The sequence below is a fragment of the Trichoplusia ni genome, chromosome 1 (assembly GCF_003590095.1).
Source record: "Trichoplusia ni isolate ovarian cell line Hi5 chromosome 1, tn1, whole genome shotgun sequence".
Classification (NCBI taxonomy): Eukaryota; Metazoa; Arthropoda; class Insecta; order Lepidoptera; family Noctuidae; genus Trichoplusia; species Trichoplusia ni.
The window spans coordinates 1,329,562-1,356,541 of NC_039478.1; the positions used below are offsets into that span (position 1 = coordinate 1,329,562).

The 26,980-nt window shown below is 37.0% G+C and overlaps 1 protein-coding gene across 4 annotated transcripts in view; it reads left to right on the top strand.

The window, feature by feature from the left end:
- Positions 1-26,980, top strand: part of LOC113502688 (discoidin domain-containing receptor 2-like) — a 45,286-nt gene that overhangs the window by 8,976 nt on the left and 9,330 nt on the right. For 3 of the 4 annotated variants that reach the window (XM_026884372.1, XM_026884606.1, XM_026884534.1), the window contains exons 2-5: positions 3,223-3,331; positions 13,747-13,852; positions 16,555-16,786; positions 21,306-21,453. In XM_026884372.1, coding sequence (XP_026740173.1) covers positions 3,265-3,331; positions 13,747-13,852; positions 16,555-16,786; positions 21,306-21,453 — 553 coding nt within the window. In that variant the 5' untranslated portion in view covers positions 3,223-3,264. Of the gene's footprint in view, positions 1-697; positions 1,088-3,222; positions 3,332-13,746; positions 13,853-16,554; positions 16,787-21,305; positions 21,454-26,980 lie in introns of those variants that run through there. The other variant, XM_026884449.1, reaches the window with a different exon arrangement.

The following is a 26,980-nucleotide window of genomic DNA, read 5'->3' on the forward strand; positions in this document are numbered from 1 at the left end:
TGAGTTTGCCCGGCAAATGAGGTAATAGGCGACCATTACCTGCTTCACTGTGCTAACGAATTTTGAGATTTGTTGACCTTATTAGCATTTTAGTATAATTTGTTGGTGTTAGGACGGAATCTAAACAGTCTTCTTGTTAAATGCAAAACAAAATCCACACAAATGCACGGTACGAAACGTCTTTCTGAACAAATAATATGAAACTAACGCTTGGGATATGAGAGCTCGCTTCATAATGCTCACAATAATTAATATCGTGCATAAGTTCGCTGACTATAATTGAATGCACGAAATACCTTAATATGAAATAGTCAAAATCTCTAACGTGCACCTGAATATTTGAGAAAGTATTTGTAGTACAATACTGTTTTAAGCAAACTAACACAAAGGGAATGTGCGTTCTATTCCGCTCTCTGTTGTTAAAGATTTAATTAATGTAACCGAGCTACTAAAGAATGTTCTGATGAATTTGTGCTCTTACTGTTCAATTGTTTTGTTTTGACGATAGATTTATATAATTAAAAGAAAGTATCAAGTCATACTTTTTTCTACATATATTATGTATATAATTTAAAATTTTAGTATTTTTGGTTACCTAAAAATTTGTACCCAATATGAATATCATGGCATGTACCTATATTATTTAAAAAAAAATTAGTACGTAAAATATCTCCTTAATAAACCAATTTGACTCTTGTTGTGCAAATTATTCTTTTATTTGTTTACTAAAGAAATTTATTAGTGACTGAGTCTCAAATAATGTTAACTGAAAACCCCGTTGAATAACATTAAGAAATTTAATCATTTCATGCCTCTCTATTTTAAAGGTAAAAGTCGCAACATTTACTAATAGAGATCGTTAAGACAACACTTCTCTAGATAGGCAGGTAGTACGAAGTATCGCTATATGATATTGGATATCGCCTGTCCACCGTCCCGTAGCGTCCCGTACCTTCCCGTAGACAGGTCTGATTGACTAGCGCAGTCGTGCTTCGGCCGTCGGCGGATTGCCTGACGCGTCTGCTAGTCTAGTGCATAGCCCGAAACACAACTGCTCCGTCGGTGTCGACTGTCGGCGGATCTTGCTGTTAGTTCAAACTTTAATAATACTTATTATTATTTTTATTTTTATTTATTTTATTTTAATTACTTTGTTTACATTTTTATAATTTATTCTGTAGTTATTTATTGAATTTGCATAATGCCATTTGAATTATTTTTCTTTGTAACAGCCTTCGTCACATTTTTTCGCGAAGGCGCCCTTTTTCTTGTTCCCTCCCCACGACAAATATTTGATTGCCTGTTTACAAAACGTTTCCAGCAATTGTGTGTGTGTTAGACTATGAATGGTATTTGTTCATGCGAATAAAACACAATAAGTGCATCCATCCTTACGATATTATCATTTAATAGGCACCGTATTATTTGGTTTGTTTGGTGTTAGATACGTTTCTGGTTTTGTTGGTAAACTTATTATTTATTTCGTTTCAAATGAACAAACGATAGTGATATTATTTATGCAAGAGCATTAGGCGGGTAAAGCTGCGTGCTCGATTCATGGTCGGCAATAAAATGAATTTATATAAGCTCTGAAATTGCTGATAAATCTCATTGGATTTTATTATTCTATTTTGTAAATAAAATTCTCATGTAATAAAGTTTCAGTAAATATCGAGTTAATGCTTTGTTTGTTGTTTGTTTTGTTGATGTTCGGTCGTGAAATAATTAGTTAAGTAACGGTTCGGTGCGTGTTCTTACGTGTTTAATAATTAATGTGCTGAAAATCGATTACGAAAGCTACACCATCAAATCGGATCGTATCGCGTTGGTGATGTGGAACCCAAACTAGACAGCAGCTTGTATACAACTCGTTCGTTTTAAATCTCGGATTTTGTGTTGACATTCCTTTTTCATTGGTGTACGAAATCGGAATTTCTATCAAGGCTGTATGTACCGACGAAGGTACTTGCACTCGTATCTCCTTTACTTTTTGAAATCATTTTCGTCGTCTCCGCGCCGGAGCTTTTACCTAATTTTAATATTATACATACATTAAGAAAAAAACAAAGTTGATATTTATTTTGTAACAGTGTTTTTTAGAAACGTTACATTGATTTCGTTGTTTGAATTAGTAGTGTTATTTAAATTAAATTAGTGCTTTTTTTTACTTATTTTACCTTGTATTTTTCTAGTCATACCGTAATTATGTACAGCTTGAATTTGTAGAATGTTATTAAGAATAAATATATTGTTTTTTAGGGCAAATAATTCTTAAGTACACGGGCAATTCTCAATGTTTAATGAATCAGTAAAGGCTAAAATTTAAATCTATTACCTTAGGTAAACAAGCGTTACATTATAGCGTGATGCCTTTAATTTTCTGCGCGGTAAAAGTAATTAACTTAATTGATATTGGCTAATTATTGTAATTGATTATTGTTTGTAAATGTGTCTGTCTTTTAAACTACGAGTAACGTACTCCTCTATAGGAGATCGCTAGGTAAGGCTACAGCGGTTTGAAGGCGGCCCTATTCGCCCGACCGTCCTCATATTTAGCGTATTATCGCGGTACACCGACGCTAGTCCCGTCAAGTGCTTATCAATATATTATACGCCTGATATTTTATACAGGCTTATGAGACTGTCGTGTTGTGATGGCCACTTCAGAATGCGCATTGCCCATAGCGATACTACAGACCTTGACACGGCGCTACATCTAAATGACATCGCTATTGTTAGGCATCCCCAGACATTCTTTTGTTTTACAGTTGAAGGGCCGCAGGGACTGACGAGTGTCTAACGTGTATAACTTGAAGCTTTCCGCTGAAACTGAATCTAGCCAAGCCACTCCCGGACTCTTACATCAATATCTTTAGTTTTGCATCGCATCTTTGGACGCTGCGCTCTCCCCAATCCATTAAGCTTTGAGAAGCAATTAAACTTAGGAATTACTACTTGAATAGTTTTATCCCTTCCTTGTAATTTATAATTGACCTTGTAAGTTCCTGAAACCTCTAACCTCGATGTCAAAATAACACATTCTCGGTTAAATTGTGTCGCGTAATATCGTATGATCTGCTCTTATTTGAATTTACGACTACTATCGAAGGGTAGACGCGGTTGTGTTTTATGTTTTCTTCGATTTTTATAATGTTGCGATCCGCGTTCTACTACGCTCCGAAATGTTGGATGTGTTTTACATGTTGTTGTATTTTGTTGTAGAGTCGAGGTGTGAGGGTAGAATGGTGAAGTGAGCGAGCCGCGATGGTGCTGTGTGTGGTAGCTCTGCTGCTGCTCGTCGGGGCCTCACCGATGCATGCTCTCGACATATGTAAGTACAACCTTATAATAATTTTAGCTACAAAAATCCTCAAAGTTGCCAATGTCTCAAAGTCAGTCGAATATTAATAAAAAAAGATTAACGAATTCAATATTTTAAAACTATGCTTTGTATTCGAACTTACAGAAATAAACGGATGACACATCCCTTACATTAAATTAATGTATGTACATTATAAAAGGGTAATGTCAACCTTTTCACTCGCCTTGACCGAAAATGACGTGCAGATCTAGACAAAAAACATTCGTGTCGGGACCTCGCCGTGTTGTAATTATACAAAACGACATTGTGCTATGGCATGTATCATAACTAATAAACTGTACACAAAGACAGGCGTCTGTCGCGGAGAAATATATGTCGGTTTTACACGAACGCAAATACTAGGTACAACCAGTGTCGAAAGCCACGCTGAGAATTTATTTATATTATAAAATAACGAAATTCGCAACCGAACTATTTAGCGTCGCTTCCTAAGAATTTTAATAAATTTTTATCATAGTATTTTCCGAGAAAGAATCTAGGTGAGATAAACCTTCGTTAAATAAGTAGCGCGTCTTATCATCCTGAGATTATGACAGGAATTTGCTTCTGAGTAAACTATTTGTATAATACAGACTGGTAAGAATGTTGCTGAAAGCTGCGATACAGCACTTGCGCCGAGTACACTTGACTGGCCATATCTTAACACTGCCTTTGAATACTTTATGTATTCGAAGGCCACCGCAATGTACCAAACGTATTTAATGTCGATCCAGAATTTACCTGCAGACTCATTTATCGTTGCGATTACTGATTTATCAAAATAAGTATTCCAGATTAACAATACTATTTACTTACTTAATATTAATTTTATTAGTAGCAATAGATACAAGTCAGCAACTTAGTAATTGTACTTAATTATCTTAGTTACTTTCTTGATTTGGATTCGTTAGCTTAAGTAAATCTTACGTCAAATATGTAGTTCGGAATTAGGCTCACTTATTTTTAATGTTCCATCTATCGGGAACGTGAACTTTTAATATTACATAATTTGGAGCCTATTGAATATTTTAAAACACTACAAATTATAAGTTAATTTTAATAAGCAGCTATATCATTAATTTAAAGTTTGTGGTGTTAATAAGCAGCGTTGTCGCCCCGGAACGCCGCGACGTCTTCCTAACTAGATGGCGCGAACGTCGAATTTGTTTTCAACTAAAGTTCAGTACTTTTCGAAATACAAGGAGGTGTTTGATGAAACTTTTAAAACAGGATGCGATCCTAATTAGCCGCGAACAGACTCACGTTCTATGTTTACCTCAGTATAGTCTAAGTTATGAAGATATCGATAAAATATTCCTTTATCACGACATCGTTTATTCGCTTTGACAACCGCTTTCCCGAAACTTCAGGTAAGTTACGCGACCACCGCGGGGAATAGAATTTGAGTAAATACGTTCGCCGTACTTGTATTGTTTCCCATTAATTTAGACACATTGACATATTATAAGCTTTATGCATAATAGATAAAAGGACTAGAACCCATGACTAGAACCAATTTCAATGTCAGTCTGTCAGGAACGGAAAGGATGACATTATAGCAAGAATTTTGTTAGTCGATACAGGACCTTCGTGTTCACGGCCTAAGTTTTATAAAAAAACAAGTTTTTTTTCTGAAATTTAAAAACCAAAGTTAGAATACCAGTAGTGCGACGGATAATGATATCTTAAGAACGACTAGATAATAGCTAAACAAACTATACTTAATTGGGGTTGTGTGAGCGCTAAGCCCCTACGTAAGTGCAATTATTACTGTATCCAATATGTTTGGCGGTAAGTTTTACATATTAGCTACATCTTTGTTTTAAAACTATTCATACCAAATTTTCTTGAACATATCTTTGGTTGTAACTTGCAAGTACTTAACTTTAAAACTTGTATGACACTTAATCCGATGTTCAGAAAAAAACAACCCGTAGATTCCTCAACGCTGACTAAAGATCTCTTTCCCATATACAGAAAGAGTGTTGATGAGCACGCACGCTTACAGCGACCCTTACTAAACACGAATTTCACCGGCACGCTTCCAAATTGTTATTTATAAGCAACGGGAGCGAGACTGTCTATATTATAAAGAACATAAATCAGTGTACTGTTATTGTAATATCATGAGAAACAAAACGGGTCAGTTATTAAATAAGGGCGTAGAATTTTCTTTAATTACTCACAGCCCAGTACCGTCTTTATTAAAACAAATACTTGCTACTCAATTGTGAACTGATTAAACAAGACGTTACTATTTGTCATGCAGTAAATTGTCAAGATAATAGCGGCCGTAATGTCATGTCAATAGTCGCGATACCGAAGAAGCCACATGTGCGAAAATAATTAACGCAACGCTCACCCACAAATAGATATATAAAGTTTTTATCTAAAAAGTCTTTAATTGCGTGTGTTATTTGAAAGAATAATCAAAACACATGTTAATATTTATTCGGATACGCGGCGTAAGCTAAAAACGGCCAGCACGTGTGTGTTTTATTATTTCGTTTTTTAATTGCACGCTTTTATAGCACGACGCGTTCCATTCAGACGGAAACAACGATTTCAATATTCACGTTAGCATATCTTAATATATTATAGGTAATTGCGATAAATTTGCTTTTTTTCTTTCTATGTATCATCTATCACACATTTCATTATACTATACTTAAGTCCCTACATCGCACGTATCCGTCACTCTTTTATTTTCCCTGTACCACAACAAACGGTTCCCTCCTAACTTTTGTATCACCGGCGTTACTTAAAACTTCCTCTAATATACTCGTTTCTTATCCTATCCAATCTTGTCGCGTCAGACTCAGCTGCATGCGGTCGTGTTTCATGATTCTATTTGTAGAAACATTTTTGCCAAGTAAAAGTCCATATAATGTTTATTCACGTCGAATAACAACATAAAGTAAAATTTCCTATCTTATAGACAAACATGTTGTAAATTATTACTTATTCATAGTTTCAATGTACTAATGACTGAACTGTAAACTCGGTTATCAACGCGATGTATCCGTGAGACCGCGGTCGAAGCCGAGTTCATCAATAGAACTTGAGTAATATCGTTGAAGTACTCGACTAGGCTGTTTACTGTTAAAACCAGTAACAACGCACCGGCCTATCATTATGTATACATGCCGATACGATACCTCGCTATACTCCGCAACGATTATTCTGTTTTTTATTTTTATTTAATAAGGTGTAAAATGTCTGCGAGCACTTTACATGGTGTTACGTCGAACATTAAGATAAAGCTATGGATACACAACAAATACGATATAATAGCAAGATATTAGGATTGTAATATGGCAGCAGACATGTATTACATAGTTCATCAATACGGTAGACAGTATTGACGGACAGGCAGTACTTGCTGCCATTATAGACTATCCACACGAACCACTGCCTCGCTTCAATAGTCACAGGGAGCCACTAAATTCAATATAGCTAATTAATTTAGCTCTATGAGCTACACAGCCAATTACACAATACACGGTAAACGTAGCGACTACGTAAGTACAATCAATTTATTATATGTATAGCCTAACTTATATGACAGATATATATGAATATTGGTATAGAAGAAAAAATAAACACTGCTTAATTAAATCTATCATTCTGTCTTGTTGCAATTATCAGTTTGTTTTTCTCATGAAACTAGTTTTTGTTTTTTCGTTATCTTTCCAAAGTTCAGCTCAGTTTTCTACGTGCGTTACCAAGACTATGAAAACTTTCTTTGAATCTTTAATAATTTCTAACACCCTTTATGGTAACAATCGACATGGTATATGTCTATAAATTATATTTCTAATAATAAGACTAATAAGCATACCGCAATGCCCTACATTTCTTTGTTGAACGTTGCGCTGAAACAACTAGTAATGACTGTTTAAGTAATACTTACCTAGGCATAAAGCCGGTAAATTGTTTGGGTAAGTTGTAACAAAAGTTTTCACTTAGTCTCGGCCCAACGGGAAATTTCAGACACTTTATAATGTTTTTTGTAGTCACGTTTTCGCTATCAACGGCATGAAAAAGTTTTGCAAGGTCGTCGACGAAATAATGTCGCGAGCTTTTAAGGCTGCATCGACATCATTTTTAAATGAGAGTGGAAAGGCTGCAACTTGTCGATTGATTTAATCGAGAGTGCTTGTCCGCTCGCTCGTCTGATGGCTCAAGTCACAATAGGCTGAGACGCCCACTAATCTTCCTTCACTTCTGCAAAAATCGAATTTTAGCAAAATTTTCAAGTCTTAAAAACTGAACAATGTAGTTCATGGTAACTACAAATACTTCCTAGTAGTGAAACTTAACACGAGCAAAAGTAACTATCAATTTATAACATGGTAACACCTAATGCCTAAAGCTACTTAAAACTAGTAGCTGATGGCGGATATAATCCTAGATTAGCACATAAAGTACTTTTCATTCCGGGAAACTAAGACTGCGGCGCAAGGTCGCGAGTTCTGCTCATGTTTAATACAATGCACACCTATAGGTAACAGCACCGCCGAGTAATTTACCTAACTTACCTACCTAGGAAAATAGGTGCTCAGAACGAAGGCATTTTCGGAATGAAAATGTTGGTAGTTCCGCGGTACCCTTGAGTAATAATTTTGCTTTGGGGATGTGGGCTTACAAATTACATATGAAATTGCACCAATTCATTATCAAAAATTTTAAGTTGAAACCCCGTTAGGTTTCAACTTAAAATGAGGTATTTGAAGTTGAGAATTCATATGAATCAATACTTACTTCAGATTACATTTTAAAGAATTCGCCAAAATATTTGTCCAACTTGCATCATTTCGGACCTGCGCTCTCCACCGGCATCGGTGCGTAAACGAAACAATTCGAAACGTCTATGAGCAGTATCCGGGTATTTGGGCCAAGGGACATTATGACCATATCACACAACTATAAAAAGTTAGTGGCAAGTCCCTCGTCGATGTCTGTGCATGGACCGCCTTAATATTTAATTAGAAAGTTCTCTGCTCCCGGAGCAACGGGGACGCCGTGCCTCGCTGAACTTGTACCAAGAATTATAAATTCCACCAGTCGCTTTTAGCGTTGTTATATTTCAAAATTTCAATTGAACTAAAACTTCTATCTGGGAACGTTAATGAAAACACTAATTTTATTAACGACTTTATTCAAAACACTAATATTTGTAAGGCCATCAGCTAGTCTGTAAGGACGAGGTGCCGAAGTTTGTCACAGTACGTATTCATTTGAATGAAAAGGAAGCGGAATACACGACAAACTAACTTTATATCTTGAAAGGTTGAAATTGCAACTAATATAATTGTATAAGTTTTTGTTAATATGCATGGATCATCTGCATCCATTGCAAGAACTGCTAATGAGGAAACCTTTTGCTTGAATTAAGACGTGAAGTAAACCTGTCCATATTTGGCCACTCAAAGTAGATGAATACTTTGAGGACATCTTGTTGAACAGTGTTCGTTGTGGGAATTAAATAAAATCAGGATTATATCTATACTAATATATAAAGCTGAAGAGTTTGTTTGTTTGTTTGAACGCGCTAATCTCAGGAACTACTGGTCCAAATAGAAAAATTATTTTTGTGTTGAATAGACCATTTATCGAGGAAGGCTTTAGGCTATAAACCATTACGCTACGACTAACAGGAGCGAAGACACAATGGAAAATGTGAAAAAAACAGGGCAGGTATAAATCATAACTTAAATCTTCTACCCACGGGGACGAAGTCGCGGGCAACAGCTAGTATTTATAATAAACACGAAGGAAAGAAACTGTTTTTACAAGCATTGTTGACCTGATTTGAGAGTGTACTGTTAATCTTCATTGTTATAATCCCAGTCAATAAAGCCGGGGCCGTAATGACCACAGCTTGTACTAAGACATTGAGGCTTATAATTCTCCTCTTAGTTAAAATGTTTTGATCATTTCCAACTAAAATCTCGAATAGAATAATATTTTATTCATCCTATTTCGTTGACGTCGTCACTGTCGGCGACTAGACAGCTACCCTTTCCCATTTCGAAATTAAATTTTAATCAACTCATAATAACATCGCATGGAATTATTTATACACGGTTACCTAATTCAAGCTCTATATTTTAGCGTCCTTTTCCTGTAATGTAAGTAATTTTATTTGTCAAAGCTTTGTAACAGTTCTAAGTAAGCGTTTGTATTGAGCTTAAAATATTAATACGCATCGTATTGGAAGACAGTTTATGGCAATTATAGAACTACTGCCACTGCTGACTTAATGGAACAATTTACCTAATGATTCAGTTGTAATTATCTTGTGCGATACTATAATATGCACGTTCCGTCCATACGTTGTTAAATTTAATTACAAAATTACTTCGATCATATTGTATTTACGCATTTGAGTCTGTAGTCAAATACACGTGTTACATTATTTTGAATTTCCTACAGTAAGGCTAAAAATAATAAATGTTTTAGCGCCACATAAAAATACGCTACAATATTAGGTACTTTACCTATCTCAGAATTGACAAATCGGTGTTTGACAGCACATATTATATGAATGAGTGCGCGCGAAAGCTCTTTAACTTTATCTATAGGCTATAAAAAGCTTGTTGCTGAGCCTTTAAGTCCTGTGACATTCACTATTTGCGGCGAGCGCTTCAGCGAGCTGCGTTCATAATCAGTTCACGTAGATACGACCGGTGTTTGCGACAATGGTGAATAACGTCATGCCCTGTGATTTTAAAGAATTAAAACGGAAACCGCGGACGCATCTTAGGACGTGTTCCAACCGGGAATACGGTGATTTCATACGAAATAAGCCTTATTTTATTATGCAGCTTGAAAGTAAGATTAAGTATTTTATTAAACTTTAATGCTTTAAGAATCTTACGTTTTTTGGTTCCCATTGAATATGAAGCGATTAGCATACGTAATAGGAAGTTTAAGAATTTAGTGAAAGTGCCATTTATTCTTGTTGTTTGCTCCCGGTACATTTAAGCTTACACAGCCCGAAAAAATATTTGTTGGTTTTAATAAACAAGCTTTATGTATCCGATTACACACCGATAGGCACTCAGTCGTTTTATATTTCACCCTAGTTCTCTTTAATGAACTGGAAAAATGTTAATTATTCTTAATGAATGTAATAAAACATTTAATTTTGTTTTCTTAAACTTAACATGAAGCTAAAAAATGCTGTTTTCAAATTCATAGGTTAACAAATATGGCTATGACGTGCACGAAGGCCTCCCGTGGCAACAGTTGCCGCACTTAACGGTTACTTAGATACTGACGTTATTATGTTTGACGTTTCTGCGGCTGTCCGCCCTCTTACCTACCTGTTGAGTGCCCGTTTTTTCCTGCGAATTCCCATGCGACAGAATATTGATTAAAATAATATTAAACGTAGACAAAAATGTCTCCATTTTTATACTTCTTAAGTACTTCTTTACAAAATAAATGTGGTCATACATCGGTTATCGCACACCATCCCATACATCTCGTTGTTTTTATTAATTAAATTATTTATGGGTTTGATATCGATTACAAGAAACGAAGAGGCCGCCCTAATATACTCCTGGTGTAAATTGCCCGGAGCACATTTTAAAGCTTATTTTATTATTTAATGCGCCTCGGCCCTGCTTCTATCGATCTGCCTTCAATGGCCGTGTAATTATTACTTGCTGTACATCTATACGTACGTCGTCCGCGCGTTGAATAGTTTGGAAAGTCATTACCTCACCGGACCGTTATCGTTGTCAGCTATACGTTCCGTACACATTTGTCGTGAAAACTACTGAACATAAAAAACAAAATGCTAACGACCCCCTCGTACAATGAAAGTAATTAAAATAATAGTCCAAGGATATCACGCGAAGTGGTTTTAGTCGTAAAAGAAAAACACGTGACATTGTAAGTTGGCGTGGGTAACGAGTGAGAACGCGCACGTATCTAGGTAACGGAGAGCTACCGTGGAGTAGCCGCTGCTGTTCCAAATTTATATGTACTAAAGCCAATATTGTGGGTGGTTTAAGCTGACATTCAATCGTTTTATGTAAAAATGAATATTGCCTTTCGTGGATGGATATGAATGAGTAGCGAGTCGCCACTGCGCTGTTTATTATTCATTAGACGACTACATGTCACGCAATAGCTTAAGCACGCACAAGCTCAGTGCTTCTGAAACTTTCCCCACTCCATGTTTTACTATTCGCCTTTCACTCACCGTACTCTGAAAGTGTACTTACTTCAGAGTAAAAAAATACCATGCTAAACGACCATTGTAGGGGGAGCAGCGAAACTGGACGATAAAAAAAAAGTACACCCAATTTACCGGACGTCAGAAGCACGCTCACTTTGTGAACCGCTGGTCCAAGTACCTAAATGCTTTTGCTTAAACCGAGATCATTTATTCGTGTTTATTAATATTCAAAACTGGCTTTATGACGTTTGCAATTTGTTCTCAAGCTCTGAGCAACAAGAGGCCTGCTTAAATAACGAGACACGCAACAAGCGAATACTATTTGCATTTGACCTATAAGCGCTTGTCTTTTGTATGGCGTGGAGGAAACTTAGCGTACACTCTCGTTGTACACGAAATTTCTGATAAATCTGTTTATGCCTGGCATAGGGGTTCCTGTGGCGCTATGCACACGACAAGCACGTGCTGGTCTAGACTTACACCTCGTTACACAACGGCTATTGGCTATGCGACTTGTCATCAATATAAATCTATATTCGATTCAATATGTTTATAAGCGCCGTTGCTGTGTGAATATAAATTAAAGCTATTGAGCAGACGTCAAGAACCTACTGTATGATTGTTTAACTCTATTCCTGTTCCGCTCCAAAGCTAAAATATTTATGAATATATGATTAACATCAGTAATACTTATTCTTGTTTGCTGGGCATGTATGGATGCCAGTAAAACAAATGTTTACCTAATGATAGCCGTATCGTCGTCACATACTTTACGGCATGCGCTCTCATTTCGTACAAAAGACGCATGTGGTTGTGAAACAGTACAAAATTAAATTTTTGTCTAATAAGGGCCTCACAATGGTACTTGAATGGAATGATTGATGACCATTGTAAATCAAAGGGTGGTGGATATGCCGAGCGGTAGCGATAGCGATCTGGCTTATGTTATTCTAATTTTGTATTTTTCATCTGCTTTGCATTACTTTTATTTGGAATCTTTTAATTTGTTTACTTTTTATCCCATTTATTTGTGTAACATTATTTTAAGGGGTTTCGTTACGTTCGTTTTTCTCTTCAACTACAAAACTTTTGTTTATGTTTATGGCTATTATTAGATAGCGTAATGACTGCAAGGTTAAACAAGGGTTTGTTCGAGAAAACATATGTAGGGTGTGAAATTTTTAAACTTATTATTTGTCAAATATAGTAGATCATTTATGAATCGATAAGGGACCTAACGTTAGATAATTTGGTGATTACAATAGAGCGCATGGTCTCGGCGCTCACGCGCGGCGCGTCTCGCGTCGCTCCCGCTCGTCAGTGATGCGTGCCCTACACATGCGACGCAAGTTATCAGTCGTTGGCAGCTAATTAAATGATTCAACAATATCACATAACTACGACTATGTAACTTATATCAGTTGTTTGGAGTCCAATACCTACCGCACGCTAGGTTTCTCCCTTTGATAGATTGACTAATAAGCGACCCCGTTGAGAATTAAACTGTACAAGCCCAATGAGAAATTTGCCTGACAACTTATCTCATGTTTATGTAATTTAGTGCTCTTTTACATTTTATTAATTAATACCACTGTCTACGTAAGCTTGCTAATGTTAAGTGGAAACATGCTGTGCGGATGTTTCGAAAATAATTAATTTGCTCGTTACTTATGCTGGCCGGCGTAAGGGTGACGGTAGACTGTACCTTTCACTGTGCTTTCATTTAAAAACCCCGACACGCAATGTCGTACTTGTATAATCAACCTGTTCTCAGTATGCCATCGATTTTAGTTTATCAGACCGTTTCGGTACACCTTAACAAACTTTTAAATTGACTTTGTCGTTTTTGATACTTGTTATGTTTTTTGTGGCATAATTATCTTCAATTTTTCCTTATTATGTTGTCCTGTTTAAAATTGTTTTCTTGCGTTTAATTTGTAGCTACCATATACCTTGTTACTGACTTGGCATTGCGAACAGCGAAGAACTTTCAAATGGTGTACAGTGTAAAATATCTAACGTCACCTATCTGCAAGTCTTGAATGATTTACGTGCATCTTGACTAGAGGCAAGACAAGCATCTAAATGTCATCTAAGTTGGCCGTAGTCGGCGGGTCGGTGTGGTGTGCATAAGCCGGGTGCGCATATTGATACAACGTACATCGATATACACATGTGTGTCTGTTTGCAGCTCAATGTATCGCGCCGCTTGGAATGGAGAGCGGGTTGATTCCCGACAGGGATATCAGCGCTAGCTCCTGTTACAACGACGGCAATGTGGCCCCGCAAAATGGAAGGTTTGTGTATGCTCTAAGCTTATTTAGTAATAACTTGCTCGACTATATTGATCTGAATCGTCTTGTCGGAACGTGTTTCAAGTTTTATAAGCTACTTATTGAACATTATTTTAAACTACGAAGCAAGAGTAAAATAGTATTAGGAAATAACGAGTAATAAACTCCAAGCCAGAGAACTCAATTGAACATTTCTTTATGCTCGACAAACATCGCCTCTGTAGTCATAGTTACGCCTTAAATGCATAGTGTCATCATCATAACAACGGGTAGAATTCCATTACTGAACGGCGGACCCACCCCGTAGTTCAACCAAGTGGCCCTGGGGAGGTGGAGGCAAATGGCAATGTCATAATTGGTGACAATATGTTGTTTTATGGGTTACCACAAGTTTTCTGCAGGATATACTTATATTATTATTCGACCTAAAAGGGATTGGACCAGTGTCGACACGATATAGAGTCCTATTCGGTATGGTTTTGAAAAAGTGTGTCGATGTCGTGAGTGGTAATCGATAAAGAGGTTCATTTATTTACGATGCAAACGGTGGTCGTGGAGGCGATGGTTACTTTACTGCCTGTTTAATATTAGCTATTAATTATAAAAGTTCATGTGCGACATGTTTATTTTCTTTATTGTCGAACACCCAGCGTGTTGTTTATGTTATAACATCAATGATTTAGTGCAGCACTATTTGTAATATCACATTGCAATAGACAAAAGGAAGCGTGAAACGTCTCTGATGTCCAAGTAGAAATAGTATCAAAACTTATTAGCTAGCGCATATGCTAAGTGATAAATTATGAAAGTTTGTTCACGCCTCATTGATATCTAGCAAGCGGTCGGTGGCGCGTCAATGGGCTTAATGACTGGCCATCTTGGAATTTGATTGGTGCGAACGATTACACAGCCTCAGTGACACATGATAAGTGAATGCGCTAATAACAACAGCACTATTATTAGCTTTGATTGATATATTATAGGAGGAATCTTGGATCGTTGTGAAATCACAATGCGTCTCAGTTTTTGTATGCTCAGTGTATTGAAGCGAATAGCTTTGTTCATTCACTGCGTATAAACTTCAAAGCCCAAGTGCTTATTATGAGTCAGTTTAGACTTTTAAACATTTGAGTTTTAATTGACCCTTTGTGTTTTAACGATCAATAATATTGCTGCCATACGGCTGGGATTAGTTACAGTAAGAGTATTGATATTACAATGTTAGGTTTATATGCGGTGGCAGAAATGTATTTGAATTTGCTTGCCGTTTTCTTGATCCGTTGGTTCAATCATAAATCCAATTTCGACGGGCCTTGTATTTTTCAGACGTACTTGGTAGTCCGCTACGCACGGATTGCCCATAGTCTAGCCACGTTATGACCGACGACAGATATTTATTGAACCTATTTTCTTTCCTACCACTGACTTAAACAGAGCTATTTATATTCATTTTTCAATTCCAATCTTACCATACGTAGTTTTGGGAATATGTATATGCTTTTTTAATTATATTTGGTTTGTAACTATTTGTAATAAATGTGGGTGTTTTAGATTAGACGTAAAGAAAAGTTAACTAATCACGAAAAGATCTTTGAATAGCAGTTAAGTTAACGCAAATAAGTTTTCAGTTTTGTAAATGAGTATAACCAAATTGTAGCTTCAAGTATTTAAATTGTCTCAGTGGCGACCGTTACACATGTACGGATGCGCACTCACTTACATTTAACACGCTGCTGACAATATTCCAACGTCGAGTCTCGCGTCGGGCTAACGGCGTGCCTCGAGTTTATAATGTACCCTTTGTAATTGAAAGCTCAATAACCAATTTCGTTATGAGAGGCTTGTAGGACGGAGTAGCGGGAGTAGGACCCGTTCTTAATGTAGTAACCACTTAATGTTTGACTGTCACCTCGTAACCACACTATTGACGGTATTGGAGAGATTACGACGAAAGTAAGACGCGCTCGATAGCGTGGGTGACACCATCGTGCAGATATTAACTAGACGAATAACATACACAGATTTATGTAGTAAACGGATACTCTACTAACCCACGCACGTAAAATACGCTGGTTTACACAAATACAACGTAAATTTACTCTGTTTAACCATACCTTTGCCATACACTCGGTCAAAGCAAGCGTTTGCACAAAGCGATCGTGCGTGGCTTGCTGTGGGAAATAAGTGGAGCTTATATCCCGAGCTGCCTTACACCAAGCATTCGAGACTCGTGGCTTGAAATAGGGCTGATTCATTCAACTATGACACGCATTCGATTGTTTGTTGTTTAGCCTCTCTCATATATCTTTTATCAAGCTCCAACCCCAAATATTTAAAGGGTATGCATGTGTAAAACACAGTGACTCATTGCCTGCATGTAAAACATTACGTATACGTAAGTGGTCTTATTTGCAGCGGCTATGTTATCATCCGTGTAAACATGTGCTGTATCTGTGTGGGTGCGCCTAATGACGAATATAGGAAGTCGAGTACCCGTCTGAGATAATCGGCACCGTAATGTTTGGCGGCTGTACTGATCGCTACGCTAATCTAAACTTCCACCCTTATTTTCTTTCCCATTCAAAGATATCAAGTGATAGTGTCGAGCAAGTTATTATTGAAAATTTACTACAAAATATTTTTGTAGTGTAAGACAACGCCTTGGTTAGACAATCGAATGTTAATCTTATAACTTTCCTTGTCAGACTAAACCAGGACATAAAAGGTGGGGCCTGGTGTCCAAGGTCTCAGATAACGACTGAATCTACGGAATGGCTGGAGATCGACCTGCACTCGGTGCACGTGATCACCGGGACCGGAACCCAGGGTCGCTTCGGCAACGGCCAGGGGCAGGAGTACGCGGAGGCCTACGTCATCGAGTACTGGAGACCTAAGCTCGGCAAATGGGTGCGCTACAGAACTGTTGAAGGACAAGAGGTACGTACTTTGTCATTAAATTATTTATGTGTGTCACTGAACTCCTTTCGGTAATGATCTTCATTATTATTGTTTTTCTGTGCATCCGAGTGTGACTGTATAGTTTTGATTCGTGATTAAGGTCTTGGGTGATGTTGCAATCGGTTTACAGGAATTATTAGCCTTGTACAAGTACAAGGCGAACTCTTTGATACTGAACTACTTAGTAGAAAAGTTAGATTCCAAGTAGGTACGTATTTCAAAATACAAAGGATTCCAGATACAAATCAGATATCTACGTACTCAAGTATCTCAAAGCAAAGATTTAAGCATCAAAAAGTACAACCCTTTACAAATATCTTGTTTCAAAAGACAGGACATCCTATATCAAGATAAGATCCCGGCGAGATGCACTTGTTGATACTTCAATGAGTCTACAATTGCTTTAAAAAGCAAAGTGATATAAAGCCAACTGAACTGAACAATTCAGTGAAAGAAGTTCGCGACGATCGCGTAAGCAGTTCGCGTAGAAGCACTTTGAGCATAGGGTTGTCACTCGTAAAAACTTCAGCCAACATGTCTGGAATGTCACCATCCCGAAAAGTCAAGTTTGAAAATGCTCTGAATATTAGTTTCAAAAGTTTCATGAACATTTCTGGTAATATCCACGGATGCTCTTATTGTTCGTTTACCCTTCTACTTAATTAACAACAATCCGAGCTGTGTCATGTTGTTTAGATTTGTTTGTAATTAATCGTTCTAAGCAATTTAAGGTGTTTGAGGACGGGAATAATTTAAGATGTTTTGTTTTATATATGTTAAGTTTACTGCGTAGGTACAATGAACATCATCTGCCACTCTATCTGATATTATTTTTAATGTATTCATTTCAACAGTCAATTGAATGAAAATAATCTCACTTTTCTAATTAATAAATCTTTACCAGCTTATTACCTGACAGCGTCGGTCGGTGACGGTCGCTTTGACTATCCCCTAGAGAAATACGTATTAAGGCACGCTAAGACTCAGTCCTTTTAAGACAATAAGAACTTGAGTCCAGCGAGCCACTTGTAGATCAATTACATCTTATTTAGACCTTTCATAAACTTTATGTCAGACACGACGGAAAGGAATGCTTTAAAATCTTCAATGGCTTGACGTAGTAGGTACATGATATGGTCATATAGTTTTTGTTTTTATATTAAAAAATATTATTTTATTGTCGCTTAAAGCATTCGAAACATACATATAAAGGTTCACATGCAACTTAGTCCAATCTGTATCTATCCTTATAACACTGATTCAAATTGAGAAAATAAGTCCATTAGTAAGCCATCATGGGGATTCGAGTCGACGCACTGATCAATACAGGACTTTAATCTAAAATAAATTGGAACACTGACCGGGGCTCTATGACACTATTGTATTCAAAGCAGATATCGTGACACGTTCTGTGCGCGACACATTTGTTTCAAAATGTAACCGAACCTATGGAGCACAACGTGACTTACTGCTTCACTTCCTCATTTGTATATACATAATTACGAAAACTTTCCAAAAAGTTGCAACAAGAAATTCGTCACGTAACAGTCTCTTAAAGGTTATTTAAAAAATTAAAAGGTAATTTCTAAGGCTGCGTTATAAAAATGCCGTCTCGTTCATTGTTCACATTTTCCTAACTTTGCAACTTACTCCACTTTTATGACAAGAATTTCTTACTTCGTTGCTTAAGAGTAAGTAACAATAATGCCGCACCTTTTATGAAGCAAACAAAATATGTAAGAATTCTGTGTCATTATTAAAGCCTTCTAATCTTGACCGAGTTCTTATCTCGTAAGCCGGTCAAGGATGCTTTCAGGGGTTGCGCTCTCGTCGCCCCGCTGTATCAACGATGCTTCCTTCAACAATCTCATTGTTATACAGCTAGCAAAATACAATAAAATCAACACAGCCACTGTCGAACCTGGCATAACGAATACATTTCAAATATGAATACCAATATTCTTTATGATAATTGCATTAAACAGCACTACTTCTGATTGTTAACTATGATATTAAGACCGGTATGTCTGCATAGCCGACATAACACTGTTTACTAAACGGACGTGAATTGAGTACTCGCAAACAACTCGAGCAGTAGTTTTCAATATGAAAATTGGTTTTAAAACAGTCGCTGTTTATGTAGCGCGTCGTTTTCCGTTCAATTAGACCGAGCATATTGTTGCCATTAGTTTTTCTACTATAAAACAATGAAAGGCTTAAAGAGAAGGTACGTAGCAGTATTATTAGCCTGTCGAGTGTTTAACGGGCAGGGGTGTTAAAAGTGTCAAATGACGACGTTTAGTCGCCTGTCGCGGCTCCCCCATTCACTACTTAAAAATGCACGACATTGCGCGGCGCTTATGCTGCCGCGTAATTACATATATCAACTTTTTAAAACCGTTTGCCTTATTCGTATTTCTTCAAACATCGCAGTTTTCTTTTTGTGATCGTTACAAACGTATGTATAGGTAGGGTGAACGCGATGTTTGTTAATTATTGGCAGAGTTGCATGGAACAGAGGAGTTGTTTCGATATTCTGCTAAAATTCAATCCAAAATACTGATTCACTTTTAAATTAATTTTCATGTTATTATGGGCTGTCAGTCAAGTTTTTAACTACGTATCAAAAGATGAACTTTTGCGAATTTTGATTGGCAATCACAACAAACTGGTTATTGGTCCTGAATATTTGTATCGAAGTTTTGAACATCCATCAACAGCTTTATCTAGGAATGTTGTTGATTGATGCTGCGAGCATCAATCATCGCGTAATACAGCATTTTAGTGCTGAACTGATCAATTTGCGCTTAACACTATTGTCATGCTATGAAGCAAACAGTAGAACACAAATCGAAATGATCAAATTGAAAGCACAGTTCAACTAACGGTCAATGCACAAATTAAAAGAGAGTCGATGTCAAATTCTTACAGGATAAGTGCTTCTTTGTTTTTTGAGTCTTTGCTGTCTTAGCTGCGCTTTACATTACCAATTAAACGACACTGGATCAGGAAACAAAGCATTTCTAGACTGCAATATCAGACACTAGCACATAACCAATATAGCTCAGTATGAAACCCGCTTAATTAAATCAGCCTCGAAAGATACCGATCATCTACCCACTTAGCTCTGAGCTCAGTCGGGTGTACCGAGCTGTTTATTTAGTGCGACGGTAAATCTCCTAGTGTCTAAATATCCTCATTTGCATCAGTTGACATTCGCTTTGAGCCTTCTGTACATAATGTTAAACCCTAATTACCTTGCTACCTATGCTTCGAACATTACCGCCATAAAAAAATCGATATATTTATGTCGGGCGGGCTTCATCACGTCAGTGACGATTAAAAAAAATACTTATCGATTCTTTGTCCTCCCGCCTGCCGTAAGAGGCGTCAGTTCGGATTTCCGCGGCGCTTTTCAACTTCATAATGTACAATATTTTTGCAGCGTAAAGTTCTGAAGTATTGGAGCCTCCCCATGTTACTTACTACGGATTACTTCGACAAAGTGAATAAGCAATTTTAAAGCCTTTGAGTTTTCTAGTTATCGATGCAAGGTATTTAATATTTCAGCGGGTAATATGGTTGCACATTTTCTTTGTGCACATTTTGGCGGCAAGTTCTTTTAGTTACTCAGAAAACCGAAAAGCCTCGTTAAACAGAATATTGAATGAACTTGACTAATGGAACAGAGTGACGTGTTCAGAGTTCATTAACAATTACCTCTTTGAATAAAGGAGATTTCGTTAGAATGTTTACGGTTTACTGTTACTTAATTACAGTACTTTTATTTTAAAAGTAGTCGGCTTTGTCCTAATTTGTCATATTATAAAACGCCTTGTTTAAATAATAGGGCCAAAGTACAGTTGGTGAGCTCATCGTTTCCGACTCTCATTATTTTCTGATATCCCATGGTGCGAGGGACTGCATAGCAGAGAAACCATCGATTTTAAACCACTAGAAAATACTCGTTCGCTTAGCAGAGAACCTTGATAAAGAAGGCATTGTCGTGATAAAGGATGATTATATCGTAAAAGCGTTGCGATTTAACCTTTTGTCAGAATACAGGCCAACGATTGCTTTATACTAGTCTGCAGTAACTATTTTATTAAGGATAGTAGTCGTGCCGCTATTGACGGTATTTCATGCCTAATAGTCATATTTGTGTCACGTTATGTTTATGTTTGACACTAATCCAAGCTGATTTTACAATGAGGATCCTATCTAGCACACAGTTATAAATGATTTTATAGCTATCTGACTCTTGTATGGTTATTGTAATCAGAGACAACTATAGATACTTATACAATGTTCATATGCAATGCACTCCCATTATTTTGCTGTGGTAGGTGGTCCGCGGCAGATCATCAATGCGCGGCAAATTATATACAATCACACTTAATCTTGATTAATTAAGTAGCGAACAAAGCACGTCAAATGTGAATTGTGCCAGTATAAACTGAACCCTGTTTCGTTTGTAATATTAAAAATGTTGTTACAGATTCTCCAAGGCAATACGAACACGTACTTGGAGAAGAAAAATCACTTGGAGCCGCCGATCTGGGCATCCAAAATACGTTTCATACCGTACAGTTCGCATCGGCGCACCGTCTGCATGCGGGTTGAGCTCTACGGCTGTTATTGGAGCGGTGAGTACCATGAATAACGAACGGTTATTAGTTCTACAAAATGCTAGGCAGCGGCGCGAGAACACGACAGCTCATGAGAGAAAATACGACGTGGGAATTGAAACCTCATTGGTACGTGTATCGAGTATATTATCCTTTATATTTTTTAATGCTATTAGGCTGCTTGTCCATTGAAGCGTAGCGACGCTGCGGAGCGGAGAAACGGAGAAATATTACTCAATAAGATTGCATAAAATCTCCGTTCCTCTCCAATCATGAAATGTTATTAGTTAATATTTCTCCGTTTCCCGACTCAGCATCCTTGCTCCACTTCAGTGGATAAGCAGCCTTAGGTTTCAAGTCTTTTTAAGTATCAGTTACGAGACGTCTGTTGAACACGACCGTGCAGAAAAACTCGACTGTTAAAACTTATTTCAATATCTATGTAATTATTTTCACACCTTATGGATTCTGTAAAGAATAACAGAAACTTACGTCTAGTGCGATTCCCGGCTACAAGTTAACAGCCAGACAGAGCCTGACCATGCGGAATAATAGGCCCTTAACGTTGATACTTGACTTACCGGAATAAGCCTAACTTTATCACGCTGTGAAGTGAGCGTCAGCAATAGTATCATGTTAACTGTAACGGTGCAGAAGCAAATTCATGTTGAGATAACTCAAAACTTCTAAACTAGCTTTACTTGCGAGCTAAGCGCTTAATCGAATGTCAGTAAGGTGAGCGTTTGGCAGTTTGCTTTATATTGCACTTATAGTTCGTATCCAACTTAGCGCAATCTTGCTGCCCTCAGCAGGTACCAACCACTGTAGGAGTATTAATTATTCTCTCCTTACAATAATTCCAAGTGGACTTTTTACGACGTTTTAATTGCACGTCTGTCTCGGTAATGCATATCCTTGTACAAATTAGTGGCCGTCGCGGCTTATCCTGCCGCCCCCATACACTGTCCCAGCTATTATACTGAATAATACCAACAGCAATTTCTTTTAACTGTTAATTAAAAGCGGCTTACAGCAATAGCCAGGTAGGAATTAAAAAGGAAAGACAATCGAGAGCGGTAATCGTGTCCCGAGGGTTCTGTTCAATTGATTATTATCATATTACCGCAGAACTTCCTGAGTACTGACGTTTTGAATTAATTAACCGGACTGCATCTGCTATTATCCGTCTGCGAGGAATCATTTCTTTTGAACGGTCTTTTTTTAAGTTAGATTTTTCTGCAATCCTCGGCTCTTAATAATAAATTCGATGCTGCGCTGAGCCTTTGATTTAGTAACTCGTAAATTTTTAAACAAAACATCAACCTTCATCCAGTTACAAACATACATTTTTGAAAGGTCGCTAAGGTCGTAATTCGCTAGTCATTTCAAGAAAACATTGTTTCATAATTTATTACGTAACCCTGAGAACACATTAATGTGAACCTACAGAACCAGGTAATTAACGTAATTGTTACACGATTCACCCGAGACAAACCATAATTATTTTGTCACATACATGGACACATTCATATTTAAGGGGTTTCCAAAAGTAATTACACGCGTCTACATTCCCATAGGTCATAAAATAATCAAAATAATGCGCGGCCCGTGTACCAACTTCATTAAAATAACGTTAATATGGAGCGTATCACAGAAATTGTACAATGCATGGTGTTCACGGTTTTATTATGGTTACAACCATGAGTCCGCGACGTACTAGTACGAGTTAATAGTGAATTGTAGGAATTTTGTTATCGTACGTGCGCCGGGGACCGCATGCAACGCGTCATTAAGTAAAAAGTGGCAAATTACTAGAGTTAATCATACGTCTGCATTTTTAAAAGTACTTTTATTTGCCGGCGACCGGCACGCTACTGATACCTTCCTATCATTACCGCAACTATGTCATAGATGTATTAAGTATACATGCCGATACCCCTCTATTCCATGTTTGTTTACCCAACTGTTTCAGACTCTTCCTTGCTTTTAATAGAACCATTAATTATTGATTTATTTGGTTTCAAGGGGTTGGATAATTATGTTGATTTTCTTTTGAGTGCCTTAGCCTGAATGCAAATAAGTCTACATGCGCGGGTTTTAAATGAAACGGCTCATGTTGGTTTGCGGTTTTATAAATGATACTAAATTAACATAGGTTTAAATGTATGCACTAGTGCAGTGCCTTGAATTTTTATATCGAATTTACGCTTTGATATCAACCTTAACAAGTCGATGTGACGTGTTGCGAACTTTGCACTCGCAGTCGTTCTTCGGAAAAGCGATTTAGTTAATTACACGAGCCTACACAGTAGTTTATAAGTTTCTTTACTGATTAAAATCGAGATATCGTTAAATTTCAACGAAGTAATAACGCTATACAAAATGTAAAATCACCTTTTGAAGTAGAGCGTGAATAACACAAAATAAAACTCATTGCTTGTAGCTTTGCAGCAAAATAGAATATATTGTAATTTGCTTATTATTTATGTATAAGTAGACCCAGATTGAAACACTTAAATAGTTAAGCATAACAGTTAATCGATTCTAGAGTTCGTGACGTCGATGTCGATTTAATCGTATCGAGGCAAGAATCCCTACTGTAGAGCGCTCGACCTCAAACCGTAGGCTAATTTGTAAAACCAGTTTAATTTGAATATTCGTGTAAATATCAGATATGTTTATATAGGCATTAGGGAAGTGATTAGCTTTCAAACAGGATATTCAACGTACGTGAGTTCAATCGCTGATTATAGCTAAGCTTTGTTGCTACACTTGCTACTCACGGGCTTAAGACTGTTGACGTGTCGCAATACTATTACGCAATTTCCTTTAACAATGAAAATTATTAGCAGCTAGATGAAGGTTATATAAACAGCCGTCGATAAATCAAAACACTCAACCCTTGTGCAAGACCTGGCCAGGTGTCGCTCAGCCAATGCGTGTGGAATATAAATAAAACACTATGTATTTGATTCACACCTTATGTAATATAAATAAATGCAGTTGTTATTTCTCCGACGTTATTTTTGTCGCGGCGGAACACGAACCGTGCATTTTCAAGTAAGTGCATGTTTTTGTGAAATTCGCCGACAAATAAATCAGTGATACGTAGAGTGTACATTAGGAGCCTCGTCACATACGAAGCCGCCGTGTCGTGCTGATTTACAGACCCCGTTCATGGGAAACGACTTGCTTAGATCCTGCCTTCAACAGTAAGTTTCCTTTGAAACACAGTTTGCATACCTTTAATTGGCTGTTCTTTTAGATGCCCTACAAGTTTCTTCGAGCAGTTTGCTTGGAAATTAATTTTTCTGAGTGAAATCACTTAAAAAAACTCTTTTTGATTGATGTTTCAAAGAGAAATTGTTAACCTTTTAAAAGTTACCTAGTTACAGTAGTTACCTGAAGTCTCGATAAAACTTTATTTCTTTATTGGTATAAGCATTATTTTGTTTCAAGTTTGATAGACTATTCTATGATTCGATATGGACAATGCCATGCATCATGCAATCGACTAGTGTCAGTGATTGATCACTACCGAATTATTCTAAACAACAAGACTTTCCAGAAGTTTTTATGTTTTACCAAGTTTTTTTTATTAGATCATATTTTTGGTTTGTCCGTAGCAGATTTTTACTTTCATCTAGATTATGTATTAAGTTGATAGGATCTGTGCTACGAGCTTCGGGTATATTGCATATTACAGTTTCATCAACAGTTTTTCGATTACGAAACCGACATCGAGTTATCTGTCAGTCTTCGTGTCACCGTTAATTAACGGGGTCATAATTGAAGCTGCATCGCTGTGACATTCTTGCGGTTAATATGTTACGCGTAGTTTTCATTGCATCTGTCAATCAGATGAGATTATGCTGGCATTCGAAACCGAATGAACTATGTTTTTATGATTGATGTCATGGCGACGTATGAGTACTTTATAATAGAAGGAAGCACTCTGTAACCTTGAAACGATTGTGCAAGAGTTCAAAGGTGTTTGTGATTGTTATATTTTCTGATGATTGCTTTGTTTGAAGCAAAACTGAGCTTATTCTAATATTCAGATATTTGAATTTTAACATTAAATCCCATAAAATGTAGTTCCGTTTCAATCCGTTTAATTGCGATTCCTCGCTAAACTATGCCAATATAATGATCGTTCGATAGCATTTCCCATGCTCGTAAATAATTATTCAAGTCTGTGTGCAAATACTATATTCGATGCGTCCATCACTGGCCGTTTCATGCTGCATTTACGACGTTAATTAAAGTGCCATTTGAGTGCAGAATGTCATACATGCAATCTCTGTGACTGAACGCCTTTATGCCTTTGCTTTGTAAGTATATTACATTCGAGCGGTTCAAAGGGGCTATACGAAACAGGTTCGTCGCGTGGAATTGGTATTCTGCGTTATTAGTTTTGCTTGCGATCAAATGTGCTGTATTTGTCAGTGAAGTATTTCCTTTGAAATTCGCTAATATGGATGTTCCATTAAAATAGTAGTATCTTTTACCAGATCGTATACGATAAGCGTACGTATAAATGTTGACGTCAACCAGTCAACTGTGAAACGCGTGCGTGAAAGGGATTTAATATTATGAGGTGCGCCCGACAGAGTTCTATTGTGTGGACTTTTCACTTTAACAAAATGAACACTGCGCACTTTTGACAGTTGATTTACAGTCAAATAAGATTTATTTTTATTTCATTCAAAAAACAAAACGTTTATTTTTGTTTTCATCTGTCCTGCTACTTATTATTCCATTATTTATCATAGCATAAAACTAGCTAGTAGAATACTAGAGATAAATTACGATTTCTATACATAATCGGTATTTGAATTACAATTGAATAAAACAATAATATTTTTAACGACTTTAAAAATGATCTGGAAACAATTGTATCATGTGCTTATTATACGGAGCACGTTGCTCGCCTCCAATGAAGGAAGCGCTCCGGCGGCGGTACATGGCGACGTGTTAACGACGCGTCACCGCATATTGCGGACTTTCAAGTCAAATCATTCAAATTTTTCCTATTAAAGAGTAGAGTAAAATTGCCTTTAGCGTACTCTTTCTGGTTATAAGATGCTTGGATTTTATTTGAGCTTCTTTTTCTACGTTTTATCTCTATAGGACCGTCGACATCCAAGTATTCAAGTGCATCTGACCGAAGTTGAGTTCAAAGACAGTCAATACCTCTTAGGTAGGGAACTCCTCAAATAAACTCTGATTAAATGTACTACTATCAAAAGATGTCTGGAGGAGACTGTAAATAATGTTGTCGGAGAATGGAAATAGAGAGTTACGACAGTTTAATAAACTGTACCGGTTCTTAGAGATTTCGCAGTCATAGACCACTTACCGATACTAGTTAATAGAAGTCAAAGAGAATCAATGACCGCTGTACGCAACAGATTTCCGGAAAACCTCATTTCTATCGCAGGTAACGTAAATAGATTTCCGAAACATTTTCTTTGGAGATAAGATTTCTCATTATAACTAACCATGTTTTGTAACCAAATAAACTGCTACAAACAAGTGTCTT